The sequence below is a fragment of the Calidris pugnax genome, unplaced genomic scaffold, assembly GCF_001431845.1.
Source record: "Calidris pugnax isolate Ruff unplaced genomic scaffold, ASM143184v1 scaffold56, whole genome shotgun sequence".
NCBI lineage: Eukaryota > Metazoa > Chordata > Aves > Charadriiformes > Scolopacidae > Calidris > Calidris pugnax.
The window spans coordinates 2470944-2492498 of NW_015090839.1; the positions used below are offsets into that span (position 1 = coordinate 2470944).

The following is a 21555-nucleotide window of genomic DNA, read 5'->3' on the forward strand; positions in this document are numbered from 1 at the left end:
GAAGAAGAAGGAAGGGACAGGTGTTTGGAGTTATGGCATTTTGTTTTCCCAAGTAGCTGTTACTCGTGTTGGAGCTCTGCTTTCCTGGAGATGGCTGATCACCTGCCTGCCAATTGGATGCAGTGAGTGAATTCCTTGTTTTGTTTTGCTTGCATGTGTGGCTTTTGCTCTTCCTATTAAACTGTCTTTTTTTCAATCCACAATTTTTCTTACTTTTACTCTTCCAATTCTCTCCCCCATCCCACTGGGGTGGAGTGAGAGAGTGGCTGTGTGGTGCTTAGCTGCCAGCCGGGGATAAGCCACAACACAAGGTAAAAGTAATTATGATAGAAATTAAAAAAAAAAAACCCACAAAAATATTTCACTAATAAATCAAGATTAGAAAACCAGGATAAAAGCTTTAGTCATATATGAAACAGTACTTAACTCTTCATATAGATTATAGTTCTTGACTAGCCATTTAACAGCCCTCTATTTTCATGTTAAGCAAAGCCATAATTATATCTCAGAAGCTAGGAGTTCCTCACTTCTACTTGTGCATTTAAGCCAGAATAGCATCATAGCTGACTTTTTTTCCCACTGAATGCTAAATACAGTTAGAGAAAGACTAGCACCAAGGAGTTACAACAAAATTCAAATGGAACTGTTTAAAATCACAGTACTCTTTTGACTACACGTATGTACAGGAATAGAATTTGGCCTATGACTTACAAAAGTCAGTGTTCAGCATATAAGGAAGTTAAACTGAAAACTTTGATAGGTATTTCATTTCTTACAGGTGACCGTTTTCAAACACTTGAAACTGGTGAATATCAGAAGTACTTAGCAACTAGGACCAAAGAAACATCACAGTTTTTTTCATTTGAGAGGTACAAGTAATCTGTGTGTATATGTAACAGCCATAGCCTCTGCCTGTGTACATTTGACAACTACATTTCTATTACTGTCTTGTATTAGAGCAAAAAATAATCCAGGGGAAAATGTAGGAGAGGTGTGCATCCACTTCAGTCACACCTATTCATCTGATGGCGTCTGCTGTTAGTGCTAGTTATGTAACCAAAATACTATTAGAGTGAGAACTTACAGATATAGACGTGATAGAATACATGAAAACTTAAACAGAAAACATTTCTATTGCTCTCTTTATAAATCACTTGAAAGCTTTATTTCTGTTTGCGGATGAATTATAACTCAGTGCTGAAGTTCTTACAATAGCTTGAAAGCATATGTAATATAATATCTAATACCTTACAGTAACACATCTATAAAAAGCACTGGTCTTTTCAAAAGACTTTTACAACTGTATTTAGGTTGTACAACAAGCCTGTTGGGTTCGGTGCCTGTTGTGGGGGTTTTGGAGGCTTGTGTTTCTCAAGCACGAGACTGTTCATCAAGACAGGGCAGCAGAAGAAGGGTGTCCTTCCTATCTGTCACCTCTGAAAGACCTGTGGAAGGAGCATTCCTTCTTTGAACAACACGGACCATGACTACTTCTCACCCCCATCCCTCAGGTACCCTATACCAAGCCCAGATCAGGCTAAACAGCCATCTCTATCACCTGAGTCCACAGAGAAGGAAAAAAAAACAAGGAGTGGTAAATGAAGAAGCTTAACACTTAGCTGCAGAGTAAGAGATGGGAGGAATTGCATGAGGATTTTGGTAGATTTAACTGCCAATTAATTAATTAACTACCAATTTAATAGTCAAACCTTGTTCCTTTGCTAGATATTGACAGAAGTGGCTGGACAGTTTGGGTCTTTACTTCTCAGTTCTTTTTCATGTACAGACTAGCATATTAATATGAAATTAAATCAACATAGACTTAGATTGGTAAACTGGCCAGGGACCTGGGTGATGGAAAAATGATACCCATTCACTGTTCCTTAACATCCCATTTGACAAGGCCCTTGATCAGATAACCTTAGGGGAGCAGATACTCTCTTTCCGCATATCTTTACAGGTAACTGACATGATTGCTCTGCATAATATAACAACAGAGAATATTTTTTTTTCTTAAATACTTTTAAACTTTTCATGTCTGAATCCCTTAAATAAAAAACAACCCCTAGTTCTGAACTTCCTTTATTTAATCAAGCAATGAACACCCCATGAGGAAATACATATATTGTAATGCAAATGGAAGCACTTGCCTAACTACATGTATTAATCTGTTCACTTAAGGTATGTATTCCAATATCTATTACATTAATTCAACATTGATGCTGTGTTTGATTTCCCAAAACTGGGGAACTCTGGGAAGAAAAGCTGTACAAAGTATGTAGCACTTAGTTTAAAGTACCATTTATTGTATACATTAGATTTTACCCCAGTCTCACACCTTTTCTTGATGCTTCAGCATTTCAGTGCACAACAGCCTAACAAAGAACTCCACCTTACAAATTCGGAAAACGTCTGCTCTCTTGGGTGAAGGTGGTGAGACACTGGAACAGGTTGCCCAGAGAAGTTGTGGATGCCCCATCCCTGGAAGTGTTCAAGACCAGGCTGGATGGGGCTTTGAGCAACCTGCTCTAGTGGGAGGTGTCCCTGCCCATGGCAGGGGGGCTGGAAATAAATGATCTTTAAGGTCCCTTCCAACCTAACTATTCTATGAGTTCAAGGCCTGATGGTTCTTTCTTCCCCTTCGCTATCTCTTGGAATTCGAATCTACTCCCTGGAGTGCGATGGCTGCACCATCCCATCTCACAGACCACTGCTGCACCCAGATCCACAGAAATAATTTTTAACAAGGGACCTGATGTTGTGCTCCAGTAATGGCAGAGAAGGAAGCCCTTCTTGCTCAGTCACAGCCTGCCTGCAGCAATCCTTGCGGTTAACGCGAAGCCCTAAATAAGGATGCAAAAGGCATCTAGTTGGCCACACCAGAGCTAAGAGGGCATTATCTTTTAGTAGGAAATGAAGGCAAATAGTCAGTGAAAAATCCAAGTGAAACTATCCTTCTCCTTGAATATAAATGGTTCCATGTTTTCTATATTAAGAAATATATACATGAATATACATCCTCAGCAATATCTGTGATATTACTTCAGTAAGATATATAAGGAAAGTATATATACACACACACACACACACACACAGATATACTTAGCCTCTTCATTTCAAAACATTTTTAAATGTTTATCTACAAAACATAATAAATAGGGACAATCTAAAGAATTTCAGATTAAAATGACATGATTTATAATTTGAATTGTAGCAACAATTCATGAACGATTCTCCACAAAGACAGGAAAAAAAAATTGACTGCATGTGAAAAAAAGTAAGGAATTTTACATCCTAATTTCGTCTTCCTGAGAAAATTATAGTAAGTTACATAAAACCTTCCAGCTTTTATATAAGAGAAATAACTATGACAAATAAGATAATGGCTAGGTAAAGAACTATTGACTTATTTACTTACAGTTTTTTATATTCAACTGAACAAACTTAAAAACATTACAGTTTTTTATTATTATTCTGAAATAAATGCATCGTAGTCTTTCAGTGGTGCAAAAATAGCTATGAAAAGGCATTTCACATAGTGAAATCCACGCTGAGCTTACCAGAAGACGATTACCACCTAGTGTCTAATGCCAGCATTACCCGCGTGGTGGGAGCGAGGGAAGATTTGCACAGCAAAGCCTAAAAGTAGGAAATCACTTCTGGATTTGCTAGGAGACTACATAACTACTTCCCCACAATTAACTAGCAGTCCAAAAGAATAACAAAGTATTCGTCAAAACTGGCCCAGCCCTAGGAAATTAAAGAAATACTAGAGCCTTTCAAAAGGAAAGTGTGCAGGTCAGCGTTTGGGACAATTTTGGACTGAAAGTAAGTTATTGGTGCTAAGTTATCCTCTTCCTATGTACGGAGCTGCAGATGGACACGGTCAGGCTGACAGGACGGAATTCAGGTTGGTTACTTGCTAATGCACGTAACAAAACACCAATCCATAATGTTGGAGCTTATTCTTGCTCAATTTGTGATCACCCACTGCTTCTTACTGGATTTGAGTAAAACATTAAGACTTTACAGAAGACACTGGCTCTACTGAATGTTACCTCCCTTTTAGCAGCAAACCAGTAGATTGCTAATGTTGTTTAACAGATTTCAGAAGTGTCACTGCTGAATAAAGCACACTGTTTATCTACAAGGCAAAGGTATTTAATCCTGAACAGTTGAGATAGAGAACTGCAAAAACCATGCTAAGGAAGAATCCTGCACTAATACAGAGAACTGCTGAAAGAGGTTGGCTGAGCAGGTAAAAACATAATTGGTACCACTAAAATCTGAAGCAAAAACAAACAGGAAACTAGATAGTGGCGTAATGTTTTGCTAAGCGTACATTTCAATGCTAAAGGAAGGCAGCCATCCAAAATGCAAACAACAGAAGTATTTCTAGGGTGTCATAGTAAAATGATTGCAGTGAAGACCACACTTCAATATACATTTGTTAATTTCTGGAGAAGATTTAATTAAAATAATACCTTTGCAATAACGTTGTTGTGTATCCTCAGAAACGGCAAGAGATTGCTGCTAAATTTAAAGTTGCATCTTAATTATGTGAAATTTAAAACTACTTAAAAGTCTTTTTTATAAAAGTCATATAAAATTGTCCTGCATAGTGGTAAGGCCTTTGTGTTTAACATTTGAAAGATACAAATTTTTTTCTCCATTGATGTTTGCCTTGATACATAAACATTAAGACTATTGGTCAACTGTTTTAAATATTTTCTGCCTATTGAAAGCAAAGTTGAATAGACAATAAACTTGAAAAGACAATAAGTTACTAAGTGAAATACTGAACTTAAAAAAGCACCTCTAACAATAGGTAGAGTAACTGCTTTGTTTTGGGAAAAAGGTTTCCAAGCCCTGCAAACATATCCATAAATTGAACAAAACTGGGAGCTGCCTTTGAAATTTTCATTTCATATCAGTTTGAGATACCGCTCAAAGGAAATTGTTAATGCACTTCCCAGTACACAGGGTACCTGTAAACCCAGTGTACAGCTGCTGTTTCTGCATCAAATAAGGTAAGGACAAGTCAAGCTAAGAATTTGATGAGACATCAGATGTAAATATCAAACACAGACATGCAGCCTACTCACGGGCTGCATTTCTCACAACTGGAAGATTTTCCTTGACCTTTGGCAATATCTGGATATTCTGTAGGTTATCATAAGAAACAGCTACACTTTTTTTAAAAAAAAAAAACCCCAAAGTTTCCATTAAAATAAATTGTTTTTCAGGTAATCATTTAAATAATTTTATGCACATGCTGCAGGATAAAATGCTTCCAAAATACAACATTTTACAAAAATCTGTAATTTAAAAATTTCCTTTCAACTCTGATGCATATTACTACATTTACCCCCATATTTTGCTTGAAAAGGCATGGTATTACTTCTGTAATACAGCTGTTGACATCCAAAAATCCTACATGTTGACATATATTGGGTCAAAAAAAATTAGTATGTATTATTCTCTCAGTTAAAGTGAAATGTTGAAGTCAAATGATTTGTTCATAACCCCAGTGGGGAGTCATAGAAAAACTATTCTAAGGGTTCTTGAAGTTAATTGCACACGATGCAGAGCTTTACTGTACACACACGCAGCAACCCAATGTGGTCACACACAGCAGCCCAGTAGGGGACAACAGAGACTACTGAAGATCAAAACAATATTTTTTGAACACTGAACATATTTTTTTTTCATTGCTTATGAGTCATTGTATCAGTAGCATTTCCTGTATATTTGTAATATTTCAAATTCTTGTGTCATGGCACAGAAACTCAGCCAGTGCTGGGAACTGTACAATTGCAAACCAAAAAGCCGCTCCCGTTCTCAGTAGAAGCAAGAGTTACTGCAGTGTGCTTTAACTATGCACAGAACTTGCTCAACAGAAAACCAGAGGGATTGGAAATAATTCTTTTGTAGATGCTAAGAAGAGGTTCACTTAAATGAGAACACCGCACGTTGTCAAAAAAGACAGTGGTGATATGGCAGTAAAACATATTTTCCTTGTCTATGGAGATGACTAGTTTTTATCAACTTAATAGCAAAAAAGTGTTTTACACCAGAGTTAAAAAACTCTGTTATGAGAGGATTTCGGCAGTCATTTAAGAGACTGATTCTGTAAGTGTTACAGTCCACTGAATCTTGAATTGCTACTGCAGTCAGTTTTCATTACGTTGTTTTCTTTTGACATTACGTTTCCAACCCATTACACTTCAGAAACACACAACAGCTTTCTCCTGAATTGAGAAACAGAGCTTACTGATACAACTGTAAAAGGAAAGAAAAAGTGTAAATATTACAAAATACTGTAACTGCTAAGCAATTGATCGAGTATTTTGCAAAAAGCTAATGATGGTATGTTTTTTTTTCCTATCAGTTAAGAAGGCAACTTCTCACAAATCTTTCTCATACAGGCTTTGTATGTATTTGCAAAATCAAGAAATGTTTGAAATTTTCCGTTAACGTGGGTTTACAGAACCTCAAAACAGTCTAAAAAATGTGATTATATTTGGAAAACTGGACCATTTCTGGAAGTGGTTTAAAAATATCTAAATGATCTGCCTTCATCATCAACTGTGACAGAATAACTTCACATGTAGTACAGACACACTACCATCAAATACTGACCTGCCAGAACAGGGATGGGTAGTATGCAGTACAATCTCATTTCCCCAAAAACTTCAAATGTGCTGTTGTATTCTGCTGGGATTAGCCTTTATATATTGTCACATTCACAGGAAACACATTAAAGTGCCTCAAACAAGCTAAGAAATTTAGTTGTGAAGCTGCTAATAGTATAGCAGCTTGTTAGCCACACTTAGTTGTCTCTTAAACAGTAGCCAAAATTTTAGAGAGTAGAAAAAGGATCTTGTTTTACTCAAGAATTAAGCAGGTCTCATCTGCAAAAAGCCCGTTTTATGTCAACAGCTTCTATTCTAGTCAAGATTCTGCAAGACAGACAGTGCCCTATCACCCTACCCAAGTCAATGGGAAACAATATCCAGGATTTTGCCTACAGTAAATTCATTACAATTTAAGCTTCAGCATAGATAATGATCTGCTTGCACGTCCTAAAATAAGACTAGTTCTCTCCTGATCTCAAGAAAGTGAGTGTGATCTGTCTGGACCTAAAGAAAACATCATAGTGTAATTTTGTGGAAATCTTTTCAACTTGTTTTGAAATAAAAACGAAGGTATCAAAGTATACAGTAATTACCTTTAGTATAACCCCATTTAATGAAAACTAACATTTTAAATGCCAGTCTTTAAGAAGAAAAGTTGAGTCACCCAACACAGAAAGCTTGAGCTATTTTCTCTTGTCCTGGTTTGGGGTGGAGAAGAGCCAACTTTCTCTTCAGTGAGAGTGGCTGTTGTTTATCCTTGTTGCTGTGGCAACCAGCATCCACTGACCTGCTTGTTTGCCCCATGGAGAGGTCACACCTGTGGGAAGGAATGGACAGATTGGGTGACCCAAAACTGACCAATAGGGTATTCCATCCCATCTGCCATGCTCAGTATAAAAGCTGAGGGACCAAAGAGGTCAGATTGGCTCCTCATAAAGGGCTCTTCAGTGGCTCTCTTTCTTCAAGGACTGATATCTGAGGAGCACCCTGTCAGTTTGCCTACTGCTGATCCTCATCAGTATGTCCTGGAATCCAGTTCCTGTCCAGTCTGGAGCTTCCCCAGGGCCTGCTGGTGATGTCTCCCTGGGACCTTGATAAAGTTTTGTATGTATTGTATCTATTTCCTTTTTATTATTAACATTTCATTAAAATAGTTTAGTTTTTTCCCTGAAGTAATGAATCTCTTTCTCTCTTTTCTTCCTCTGCTTGGAAGGAGAGGTGGGGGAGAGAATCTGTTGTCTTGTCATTGGCCAACCTGACCCAAACCATGACATCTCTCATGGATAAGGAGATAGATAGTTAAATATAGAGATTGAAAAGCCAGTAAAGGTGATTGAAATGAAACCTAACACTGTAGCCTAGCATGTTAATTGTATAATTATATTATCATTCAGAAGAGCTAAACAACCTTGATGGCACAATAAGAAAACTCTTCTAGGGCTGTCTCTCAGCCACAGGTAGTAAGATGGACCATAAAGAGATTGCCTCTACTCTGGCTTCTTATGCTGTTTACTCCTATTTTTTCTTTCTTTTATACCTTTCACTGGACCCCTAGTTTTCTCTCCTTAATGTCTTTAGTGTTGCTATCTTCTATTTTTCTGCAGAAATATTGCAGATTTCTCTTCTGGTTTTGTCTCTTCGCCCTGGTATCTGAGAGAGAGTCCTATGGGTGAAAGAATATTTCATGCCTAGATTTTTTTTGTGAACAACTACTAATAAAAATATTATTTTACTAAAAACACTGGCATATTTTCAGTATGATTGATTCTAAAGTTCTTGTCAGTCTCAGCTCACAACTAAGTGTTCTTTATAGATCACAATAATTTCTTCTGGTTAGCTAATTCTGGGCAGATCTACCTGGCAGTATGTGGTTCCTCTGCTGGCCACCCTTCCAAATGGCCCACTACTTTGCTCCATCCGCACCGGAGGAGTGGTGTTTCTGAAATATTAATGGTATGTGATTATATAATATGATAAAGAGCTGTGCTTCTGAAATATTAGGCTAAGAGTCTTTAAATGGCTGAAAAGAAAGTTCAAACTGGACTGTGAAAATTCAGAAAACAACAGTTGGAAGAACTTCATTTCCTAGAGGGAAAGGCAGTAAGAAAAGGCTGTAATTGCTAGCTACTATTGTTTCTAATCAGAGGACCACTAAGTGCCTGTGATTGCTGCCAGCTGCTCAGTAGAGGTCAAAAAGGCAGACAATGTTAGGAGCTATTAAGACAGAAATATAGAGAAAAATAAAGAAAATAGTCATATATATATAGCACCTGCAAAAGGATGTTCAAAGGTATGGAATGACTTGCACACAAAAAAAAGTGTATAGCAACCACCAGCCTGTGTTTTCCCAGATCCTTCTTTTTGCCTTAATGGAAGATGTGCATGATGTTTGCCTTTTTCAGATATCATTGAACTCCCTTGATCACCGGGACCTTTTTAAGATGGTTGAGTGGCCTCACAATGACAACCAGCCAGCTCCCTCATCACCCTCAGGTGCATCACATCTGTTCCCAAGGATTTCTGTATGTCCAGTAAAGTTCAGTGCTGCTTCTGTCTGGTTCCTACTGCAGGTAATATTCCATCTCCTCAAGCTGTGCTTCTAGGAGAGGGAACCTTGGAGGACTAGGAGCAGATGTATAAAAAAAACCAAACCAAACCCCCCAAAAAACCCAACCAAAAGAAGCCAATAGTGCAAAGAAGACATTGAGGCCTTGTCCATATCCTTTGTCATTAGGTCTCTAACTCCCCTGAGCAGTAGGCCCACAGTTTCCTTGGGTTTCCTTTTGCTGACCATGCACTTAGAGAAGTCCCTCTTGTTATCCTTCAATCCCTTACTAGTTGCAGTTCCAGTAGAACTTGGCTCTCTTAGTTTGATCCCTGTGTATAAGACTATTCATACCCTGTGCCCTAGGTATTTGTTTTTGGTCAATGCTCAGGACAGGATCTTGGGTGAGATGGAGCTTTCTTTATGACCCGGTACAATAACTGTTAAGTTTTTATGCTCCAAGACACTCCAAAGATTAAGTATACGCACTTGTCCTTCAGGAACTAATGAAGTAAGTTGCTTTCCACTCAGACCAATTAGTCAGGAAAGGCCCACAAGAATTGTTTAAAAGACTCCATGGCAAAAAATGCAGTTCTCTCCCTACCCATTTAATTAGGGAGTTTCCACAAGTGGTAATACTATAAACTAGGACTATATAAAATACAATTTTCCTGCAAAACCTCTCTCAGTGGTGAAATTCCTCTCCTTTCCTCCACAAGGACTGATGAAAGTTGGGAAAAGGGGAAGTCTCTGTCGCAACAACAGAGTGAACAAAGGTTAAAGAAAATAAGTCTAGAGCTTAACACAGCTATTAGAAAAATAATTCTACCCTTTTTAGTGGGTAAATTCAGTTACAAAGAAAAAAAAATATTCAAGGACTTCTTCAGAAGCTATCTCCATTGCAATGTTTTTTCATACCTGAGCATGACCACATGCATTCAACTGAGGCTGAGGTAGTCCTGATGGCAATTTGTAAATTTGTGTAGCCCAGAAGAAAAGGCTTGCTCCTGATGTAATTCTGAACATGTGTATCTATACTGATTGCAAAACCACAACTCCGAGCAACAGCATTACCCATTTTCTGGTGGTCAGGAAGACAAATAGGTAGCATAGATTCACAAGATAAGGCTCTTCATCCTTTCCACAAAAAATGACAATCTTTTTCTACCTAGACTTTCTTACCATTTGTGTATGATTACAGCATTTTTAACTTTTTTTTTGTGTGTGTGTGTTTATTTTCTTGATTTTTGTATGAGTCATACATATGGCTTAAAAAGATGTTTCAGTACAGAGGCCATTCTCCCAGACTGTGAAAATGTTTCAGTAGATTATATTTGCACTACAGATGACTTGAACCATGTCTCTTTAAAGAAATCTTTGTATGCTTATTTGGGAATAAGGAGGGAATTTGATTGCAATTTGACTAGTTGAGCAGGAATTATGTTTAGGTTAATAATTTTCTTTTCATTTCAAATGTAAATTAAGAAATTTTGTTCAAATTCCATTGGTTTTGTCAGACGAAGAATCTGAGATCGTGTGACAGAAAGGAAACCTCAGAGGCCTGTATAAACAATTAGAGATACTTTAAAATTCAGAATGTTCTCAGAGGTCCCTTCCAACCATAGTGATTCGGTGAAACCTAGCTTTTTTTTTGTACATATGACAAACACTAAAAACACATAGGGAAAAGTGAAGAAACATTCACCATAATACTGCTAAGATTCACCAAAGGAGTTTTAGAAATAAAACTATGTGGAAGCAGGTAATAAATTTACTTGTAGCTTTAATTTGATCTTCCTTAAGAAATAGTTTGCACTGTTATTTTCCAGCATATATAAATGTTTATGTAAGGATTTTACATACTAAAAATAAGTTTATGCAATTATCTCCTTCTGAAGGAGACACCTCAATATACAAGGAAAATATAATTCTTTCGTAGGGAGAAAAAAAAAAGTCTAGTTCATTTCCAAGTTTGTGACATTTTGGATAAATATACTCCAAATAAATTATTGTTTAAAAACAGGAAACAAAGGAGAAGAGTAAATTAAGTTCCACAGTGGTCTGGGTAGGAATTTGGACTGTTTAATATACATTCATAAATGACCTGGAAAAAGGGGGATGAACAGTAAGGTAACAATGTTTATTTGTGCTAGAAAGTTATTAAGGTAGTAATGCGAAGAGTTAATTGTGAAGAATTTCAGAAGGCTCTTACAGGACTGAGTGGCTGGAAAATAAAGTAGTAAATGAAAACTGGTGTCAATAGATATAAATGGTGTACAGGGGAAAACCCATACATAGATACATATATTAAAAATTACAGATTCTGAGCCCATCATTTCCACTCAGGAGCAGATCTTAGAATTATGTTATATCTTGACATTAGTTCTATCAAAATATGGATTAAATGCTTAGGAACAGTCAAAAAAAAAAACCAACCTAGATTAAATTATTAGAAAATACTGGGAAAGAAATAGTTAACATACTTTTGTACAAATTCAGGGTTTGTCGGTACCTTGACTACCTTGTAGAGCGTCAGTGTTGTCAGTTGGAATAGAATGTTTACTTAGAAATGGGAGAAATACAAAGAAAGAAGAAGGTTGATCAAAGGTATGGAATGGTTTCTACAGAAGATACTGGGTAGCCTGGGACACTTCACTCTGGCTGAGGTCTAGACATCAGGAAGGGCAGGGAGAAGATGGGATTGATACCTTCTTCAAAAAAACAAGAACAAAATGCCATAAACACGAAGCTAGAAGGAGACAGGTTCAGGAAGCTTAAAAAAAAAGAAGCAAAACACCACAAAAACCAAAAGGGAAGTGTTTCTTCATGCAATAGGAAGCAGACCTGTCAAATTCCTTGTCAAAAGACATTGGGGATACAAGAAGCTGATATAAGTCAAGGCAAAATTGGATGTGCAACTGAAAGAGAGATCCACTGCAAATTAAAAAATAGGCAAAAAAATGCATTAATGAACAGGGTCAGGAAATCCCTTCAACTGAACAAGGTAAGAAGCTGGAAAAGTATTAAGGGAGTATCACATGTGCTTGACCTGTTCTTAACCATCTGTGGTCCCTCTCAGATACAGAGTACTTGGCAAAATGGGTCCTTCATTTCAGCCAGCATGGCTATTCTTATGTTCTTAGCGTCACTGCTGTAGCCCAATAAAATTGTTGTTTCTTATTTAGATGAAAACTCACTTCACTTCTATACCTCAATTAAATCAATTGAATTAAGAATTTTTGCTAATTTCATTCTAGAAATAAATGGTTTAATGTTTTTTCCAGGAAAAAAAACAATCCACTGCTTGCTGACCTCCCCACATGTGTCATTTTATACCTAGGAACACCAATTCTGTTTGGAGTACCTAGTCAGCACTGATATTGATGCATTTTGGAACAGCACATCTCAGGGAAATTGTGGATTAGTTGAAAAGAATCCAAAGAAAAGCATCAGAAAGAGAGTGAAGCAATAGAAAAGACTGCTGGGGGAGGCTTGTGAAAACGTCATCTCTGAAAGCTTTTAAAAAAAAGAAATCTTTCAGAAACAACATGAAAATAGTTAATTCTACGTAGGGACAAGAAGAACATCTAGCTCATGAATCCTCTTATTTTTAAAGGTTAGGAGAGTATTAGGAGGAAGTATAATACTCACTTCTCTTTTTCTTATACTCCCCTCTCAGCACCTGCTCATGGACCAGAAACAGGATAATGGACTAGGTGGACCTTTGGTTTGACCAAGTGCCATTTGTCTGCTCTTAACAGGATTTCCTTTTGAGGTACTTTCTGTTAATATTTTTCCATGGGTTAATGATGTTATAGGCTAGTTCTAAAATAATTCAAAAGGTGGACCAGGAAACAAGAAAATCTGGGGAGAGAGAAAAAGAAAAATTGCTATACTGTGATTAACTCTTATATGAAAATGGCTTTCATTCACAATGTCATTATACCAATCTTTCGGTTTTGCAATGAAGGCATAGTTACCTTTGAAAGATGAAAAAAGTACTCTAAAGATTGGAAGACTTGAAAGTTACGGGTTGGTCCTCCAATGATTATTAGATCTTTATGTGAAAGGTTCTGTTTTAAAATGAATATTCAGATTTAGACTCTGATCTCTAGGTCCAGAAATGGTTTTTAAATAATGGTGCCCTCTTATTTTTAAGTTGATAAGAGAAATATTTTAGCTGAGGAGTTGTTTGCACTTCTTTCTCTGTGAGAGGGAGAGGGTGAGGTGAATAAATTGCTTACAATTCCTATATGAACAACAAATACTGCCAGATTCAACAAAAAAGGAAAGCAGACTTTCTATTGAGAAGACTAATAAAGGTGTTGAATTATATAACTCAAACAGAGAACACATTTTGTGAGAAGTGTAAATAATGGAGACGACAAGTCACTGATGATAAGGAAGCCAGAACATTTGGTAAATTGAGCAAAGCAATGTGCATTGAAATTGATGAGCAGAAAAAAAATGTTTATAAGAAGAGCAAAGTACAACTTTTTTCTTACAGGATGGGCAAACACTGTTCTCAAAAATAAAGACTTTGAAAATGACTTAGTATTTATGCTCAGTGGATAACTGATTGGAGCTCTATGCCCAAAAATTTTTAAGAAAGCATATGGGTAGTTGAATTCTAATGCTCATAGTTTAAGAAAGAGGTAGAAATGTTGGAGGCAGTTCAGAAAGGAATCACAGGTATAAATAAAGTATTGAAAAGTATGCCTTACAGTGGGAGACACCAGGATCATAACTTGTTCAATCTGTCAAAACAAAGAGGAGCAATTTGATAATGTTAACTGCGAAAATGTGGAGCTCTTTCATCTGACAAGTAAAGACCCCTCAAAATCTAGTGGCATAAAGCTACCGTTGCCTTGATTTCATCTTGGGAGCGAAAGGATTTATCCCAACCATTTATTCCAGGATAGTTCTGGCACTTTTCTTACGTGCAGTTCAGAAGATCAAAATTAGAAGCCTGAATTTCTTGAAGTCAAGGCAGAGAGTAGCAATTCACTCCAGAGTGTCAATTCAAAGTGTTCAAATTCAATGCCTAAATACACTTCCCTACTTTGCACCACACAGAAGTAGCCACAAACACAGATAAAAAACAAAGATGAACTATTGAACAAATTGTGAACAATTGTATGGGATTCTTTTTAATATGATTCTTTCTAATATTATTTCTAAACCAACAATACGAGATTTTTCTATCCCCAAAAAATAAAAAAAGAAGGAGCTCTGAATAACCATACCTATCAGGAAGTTTTACGGTTTTTATCATCCAAAATGTTAGACTAGATGTTCCCATGAGCCCTCTTGGCCTTCAAATCTATGCCTCTAAAACTTATTAAGAAGGGAAAACAAATGAAGTTCACAAACAAGCACCAAGCATTTTATTATAATGTATTTCACCAAGTGACTGTTCACAGACAGTGATTACTTAAACAGTTGTTAGAAAGTAAATACACTCTTTTTGCTATTGTTAAATCATAAGTAGATCATAAGCCATTCACAACCCAAATTTTTCTTGCAATGTAATTAAGATTACATTGCACTGAAAACCTATTCTTTCTTCTAAAAGATCGGGGCAAGAAGCTGCATTATCAACTTTTATGAAACTAAAACTATAGGTTTTAGTTTCCCTGAAATAGATCTGTGTAATTCTTGCTTACTCTAAGGGCGATTAGACTAACTCAAAGGGGTTTTGTCTTTTCAGCTACCAATTATAGCTGGTGGCAGGCTATTGAGGAGAAATGGCAGGATATAAAAATGGCATGTAATTATGGCAGCTCACTCATCAAGATCAGAGCATATAAAAGAAACTAGGAACAGCCAAAACAAGGAGCAGCCTACACCCTGACTGCTCAATGTCATAGTTCCAAGTAAAGGTCATTTACAAATGACAAATTTGAAAATTTCAGATCCTTTAGTTTGAAAATGGTGAGTTTATTATCATATTTTTTTCTTCTTGCTTAAACATGCTGTCAATCCATAAACCAGCTTTCTTTCCTATGTCTAACAACTAATTTGTCCCAAGTCTTTCCTAAGGTCCTTGCTGATTGTGAGTTCAAAAATCAATGTATTCACATGTGTCTGATTCCCTCGATGAACTAGCCTATATATATTTGTGAAACAGATTTTCCCTTTATGAAAATGAGATTAATTCCTTCCTATTTTTCATACTCTTCCACAGAAGACAGACCTACTAGTGTTTAATTCCCGAGGTATTCCCTAAAGTGCTTTTTAAAAAGAATTATGCTTCACTTGTGACCATCCATCCCTCTGTCACCATGGCTGATTTAAATGGTAAGTTACTACGGTACATAATGCAGTGATTTTGTATTTTAATGTCTTTGGAACTCTTACACAAGTATTATCTGGCTCAGGAGATTTAGTTCTATGCAAGTTTTCAATTTGTTTCAAACAAGCTTCATACTGACACTTGAGTTTGATAGAAGTTTTTCAGACTTACCCTCTTTTGACTTTTAAAGACTGTACTGAGTTTTTGATATGACAAGTTTCTCTTCAAAATATTTTTGTACTGTATTACTTCAAGTTTCCAAAGATTTCCTCATTTGAGCGTGACTTCCATTTTCTGAAGGATGCTGTAACAGCTTCCTTCAGTTGCCTGTTTAACCAAGTCAGTGTTTTTCCTGTTCTTTTGGTACTTCTTCATTAAAATTAGGATAATAATTATGTGCTTATGTTGCAAGGTTATTTATGAAGATGTATTTATGAGGCTCCATACTAAATTCTGAAGTCTATAAAAAGATCATGATAGAATTACCTGAAGTCAGAATATCTGAATTTCAGACAATTCCTAAGACTAAGATTTTGGGGAAAATATTTTAAATCAGTTTTATTTTCAATATAAAGTAGAGACATCTCCTTCAGTTTTGCTTGTAGCTTCTGTGAACTCAAAATTCTCTAAACTACTCATTAGGCTTATAAAAAATGTGGGTGCCAGTGATGTAGCTATTACATGTAAAACTGTTAAGTTGCTACGTATTTTATTCTCCACTTCAGAACCCCCCATATTTATTAATAAGTATTTATGAATATTTGATGTATCATTGTTAGTCCTAAATATCACATTGCAAATGTGTAAAACATGTTGTTAACACAGTTTCCACATCTCTTTTTATCAAAAGCTGACAACAGCACGGGGAACTAAACCAGACCAGTTGATTCACTAAATCTTGTTATCCTGGGATCCATGTGTTCACCCTTACCAATGTAGTAAACATACATACATCAGGGCTCCTTGTCCCTGAAGGGTGAGTTACATTACATTCTTCAAAAAGCAGTATCCTACCTACAGTCAATATCCTGGAGCAGATGCAGAATCATGGTTTAATGCCCCATTTAAAGAGCATATTCTTAAAGTCTGTACTGCTTTTGTGCCTATTTATCTGCCAGTTCCACTGTCCCCACAACTCCCTCTTGTCCAATTTCAACCAAATTTGATTATGGTGATGTGAAAATAGCACCTGGGTACAGGACAGAAACCTTATTAGCATCCCTTCTGGAAAAAATAAAAAAAAAAGAAAAAAAATGCGGGGAGGCTCAGCCCTTATCCATCATGCGGGGAATAATCATTCAGCACTCTCTCAGCTCTGAACTCGGGAGGTGCTGCCTTCTGTATAAATATATATATTTATACACACAGGTTTTGGGCAGTAGATGAGACTACTTTGAGTACCATTTATGGCAGGGAACACAGGACACTGCTGTTGGCTTGCTACAGAAGGTGTAGGGAGGAGATGAGAATATTGCCAGCAGGCTTAAGGTATGTAACATGGATCTGAAAATGTTGTATATGGTGTTGCTGATGGGAGGACAATGTGGCATTTTCAACAATGACAAAAAAGAGTTCTTGCAACTCCTATTAAACTTGTGGAACTCATTGTGGAATGATATTATGGATGTTGAAATGGGCTCAAGAGAGAACTGAACGTGGCACAGACACAAAACTCAAGAGACACAGACAAATATATAATAATAACAAAACCACACCGAATTTAAAGCCTTCCTGCAGGTAAAAATAATTGGAAGCTGAGATGTATATGGTACTCTCCATGAATACTGACTTCTATTTGCAGATACCTGTGGAAAATTAAGAGAAGGGAAATCCTTGAGACAGGGTGCTGTTAGACGAGCCATTGGATTGATTTGCTATGGCTGTTCTTAGGTGTTGGTAAATTAAGTGGGGTTATTGATGATATTGGGAACGGAAGCTGAAGCTATTTTAGTAAGTGAACACGGGTGATGTAGAGCATAAATAAACAAGACACAAAACTTTATTAGTTTTATTACCAAAGAAAAAAAAACAATTAAAAGTAACTAATAATAGATACATAAATCTTTGAGGTCCCCTCCAACCCTAACCATTCTATGATTCTATGAAAATGAAAAGCATTGGGAACTGCATTGATATGATGCTGAGATAGTGATACCGTCTAAATATTTCATCATAATGATGCCAAGAAAGGTATTACAATAATTCAAGCATTATATCTTTGGTCAAAGGTTCAGTGGGGTTTTGGTGATATGTAAGTGTGGGTAATTCTTCACAGTCATTAACCTCTGTTTCCTGGTAGATCTGCTTGCACTGAAAGGCTAGGATCTCCCCTGGTATATTCCACCAGGAAGGAGGTTATAGCACCAACCAGTGCTCTGTTCCAGCAGTGGTGAAAGAGAAAAGCGTTGCTGGTAAAGGGGCTGGGACAAGGATGCCCTCAGCACCGTGCATGTAGTGCCACTGCCACCGCCTGAAGGAGGAGTGGAGTCAAGGGCAGGAAGGGGCAGAAGCAAAAGAGGGACGGGCAGGGGTCAAACGGCACCAGATCAGGCCAAGTGTCAGCTGTGCAGAGACAGGCACGAAAATATTATAGATGTGACAAAATTATTGGTACCAAATTTCATATTTATAGTACTGTATTTCAATACCACTTAGAACTGCTTTCCTACCATAGTATGGTGTGATCCTTAACTTCAGGCAACAAGACAAGCTTTGCTTGTAATACACAGAACCTTTTTCTTTCTTCTTATTATGTTTATTCCACAGAAAAAGAAAAAAACCCACCAAAATCTTGTACTGGAAAAAAAAGCTCCAAGAACTGTGCAGCCGTGCTGTATAAGCACCTGCATTAACTATATTTGGACAAACACATTAAAACCAGTTTAAAACAAACACTTTCCTGGCTGAAGTTCATGAAAATTTTCCAGTAAAAGAGTTTGGAAATAAACATTTTTGCAATTTCTTATAAGCATGGCTTGTTAAAAAACCACTTACACCACTCTCTTAAAGTAGGGCAGAGAAATGAGAACAGTCCCAATTGAATAATCGGAATGAAACTTTAATTGGAGTTCAAGATCCTGTGCCCTGAAAAGAGCTCATCATCTCCAAAAGCTGGCAAAGCGTTCCTAGGCTCACCAGCCTCTTAGCTTTAGAAACCTTACAAAACTGAATAGCCCCATAAGAAAGTTTTAAAATTTACAATCTCGAGGTTCACGCATAATCACTGAGAACAAAGTTACTTCACCTAAAGTAACAAAGCTGCTGGATTTGGGGAAAATTGCAGAGCGTTTCAACACGTAATGGGCAGATACGCACATCTATGTACTTCAAAAGAAGTGTTGATCTGTTCTGAAGGCTAATAGAAACTTCAGTTATTTTGGAATCTTTTGTCTTTCATTCAGAACTGTTGCCAGGTATAAGGGAGAAAGATGTAAAACACGATGGAAGCAGGGGCTCACACCTCACAATCTCTGAGGAAAACTGTTATTTTATCCTCCACGTGCACTCCGAATGAGAAACTGCTACAATGGCTACCATTTAACTTATGGAAGGAAAGAAAGCATTAAGCCATTTGTTGAGAGCAAGGGACCACAGAATTAGATACAGTCCACCAGACTTCAGCAATTCAACACAGAAAAAAAAATATACATGCCTTATCCAGAGAGAAAACTGAAAACTGAAGTAAAAATGTTTGGTTTTGTTTTTTTAAAAAAAGATCTGCTTTCCTTACTTCCTTAGAGAATTTTCCCATTTATGTTCAAATCAAAGGGAGTCTACAGCACATGTTCTACCTTTTCTACCATACACTATAAAATCACAATTGTCATTACTTGTTTTTTTTTTTTCTTATCCTATAATGACTATGGTAGGGAATACACTTCTTAAGAAGTTTGCAAGGGTTGCCCCACTTGGTACAGATGATTAAAACACACTCAAAATAAATACAAAAATGTTTCTCAGTTGTTTTTGTTAATTACTTTTTCCATGGAAATAAGATTTTCACTGGGTGTATTTCTCTTCTAAAAACAGTGGCTTGTGATCTTAGACCCCCTTTCAAAAGAGGTGTTTAAAAACTAGAACTCCAGCAGCCGAAGTGTTTTATTTGTGAAGCTGTATGTGGAGAGGTACTTCTCAGCCATCATACCGGCATTTTTCAAAGAAGGTACCCAATTCCATTATGTGATCTCATTGTTTCTATTAACTATTTTAAATACCCGTACAAAGGTATTTATAGTTCATTTCTCCTACGAACTGACACTGCTTTATTTTCTAGCTTGCCATGGTAGACTGTACATACAGTAACATGACTGCAATTTCAAACTAAATAAATCACATATACAAAAGTATAATAACCAAACAAAATCTGTATAATTTAAAAACTTATCAACTGGAATACTGCAGTCTGATCACCCGACAAATTGAAGGCATGCATAAATAATGGAAATAGCATAAATATTTTTTTTCTCGCTTTTCAGGTAAGTGTTCAATTTGCTAAGCCTTTACTACCAGGTGTTAAAAAATCTTTTCTAATTCAAGTAAGTTCAAATAAGTTCATGGCTCATATTTCCAAACAAAGTCCCTAGAATCACTATCAAGACACAAACCAACCAAATGTTATCGTTTTGTCATGCAATTAAATCAACTGAGTTTGAGTTTGTTTATTTTATCAGAAAGTAATCTACTTAAAAATGAATCTTCCCTTGGAGACTAGAAACATTTTGTACCTTATGAGACAAAGTAAAAGCCAGGAGTGATTTAGCTGCTTAGTTATAGCTGACTGGTGCAATTTTGGTTTCCCTGGAGTATTTATCTGATATATCTCTATGGGGCTGACAGATACAACACAGGACACTTTCCTGGACTGGCAGCAGGAACCCAGACAAGATATTCTACAGGGTCTGTAATGGTACTAAACATTTAGGTTGAGGTACTCGAGTTGTTCTATCTCTCTGGCAAAAGCTCCAAATTTGCTGCTCTATCCCATACTCCACACTTTTTTTTTCCCTCTGAAGTACTTTGTCTCCAAGACGGTATATTGGGATTCGCAGTTCCCATGGACTCTTTTTGTTGGGCTTTGGCAAAGAAGCTGAAAGTGCAGAGAAGTTTTTGTGGAACTGTTTGTGAGGTGGCGTATCCAATCCCTACTCTTTTTTGAATTACAGGACTGTGTTTGATCCATCCTTCCTTCCCCTCACCCCCTAGGCACATGCCACACAGGATCCAGCCTTCTGCTCACTTTGCCCACAAACATTCCGGTGACCAATTTTCCCAGCTCCTACCCAGAACTTTTAAGGCCCAACAGATCATCATCTCTTCACACCTCCATAAGGTTTGATACTCACTTTTCCTACGTCTCCCTGACACTCACGAAGTCCTCACTGTTGTTCCCACGATGCTGTACTGCCCAGGTAGATTACACACACACACACACACTTCCCTCCCTCATCTCACAGGGCATTTGCTCACAGCATCTCCTTCTTGCAAAACAGGAATACTCACAACCGGGCAGTGTCCCTCCTCGACCGTCCCAAGGTACTCACAGGGTCTGGGTGTCCTCAGGAAGGCTGGGAATGAAGTGGATGTCCCTGCAAGTGATTTTGTAGTCATCCCAGTCGGAACACTCGCAGAAGGCTGCCGGACACCTCTCCGTGCCCTGGCTGCACAGCACCAGCACCAGCAGCAACTGGAAGGCGACCGGGAGGCACAGCATCTTCCGCCCCCCGCTCCTCCGAGGGGAAGGGAGGAGGCACCGGAGCCGCAGGGGCAGCCGGTGCTGCCCCGCCGGGAGAAGCCGCTCGGGAAAGGCGGCACCTTCACTGGACAACGCCGCCTCCTCCTCCTCCTCCCTGCGCGGGGACGGGAAAGGTCTCCGCGACCCCTGCGCGCCCTCTCCCTCGGGCGGGCTCCGTCTCCCACCGCTCCGGCCAGCCCGCCCCGCACCGACCTGTCCCCCCTTGCTCCTCGGCTCCCCTCCCGCGGGGTCCCCCTGGCCTGTCCCCCGCCGCCACCCCCGTCCCGGCACAAGCAGGGCCGAGCCCGGCCGCCCCGTCCGGGCCCCCCGCGCTCCCCTCCGGTCC

The 21555-nt window shown here is 38.0% G+C and overlaps 1 protein-coding gene across 4 annotated transcripts in view; it reads right to left on the reverse strand.

Annotated features, from left to right (window-relative positions):
• The window catches only part of TSHR (thyroid stimulating hormone receptor), a 54570-nt gene extending 33233 nt beyond the window's left edge, over positions 1–21337 (reverse strand). For all 4 annotated transcript variants that reach the window (XR_001411976.1, XR_001411977.1, XR_001411975.1 and 1 more), the window contains exon 1: positions 21019–21337. Coding sequence is in view for 1 of the 4 variants with exons in the window: in XM_014941613.1 (XP_014797099.1) it covers positions 21019–21188 (170 nt within the window). In the remaining 3 variants the exon portion in view is untranslated. The remainder of the gene's footprint in view (positions 1–21018) is intronic.
• Between the last annotated feature and the right edge of the window lie 218 nt (positions 21338–21555).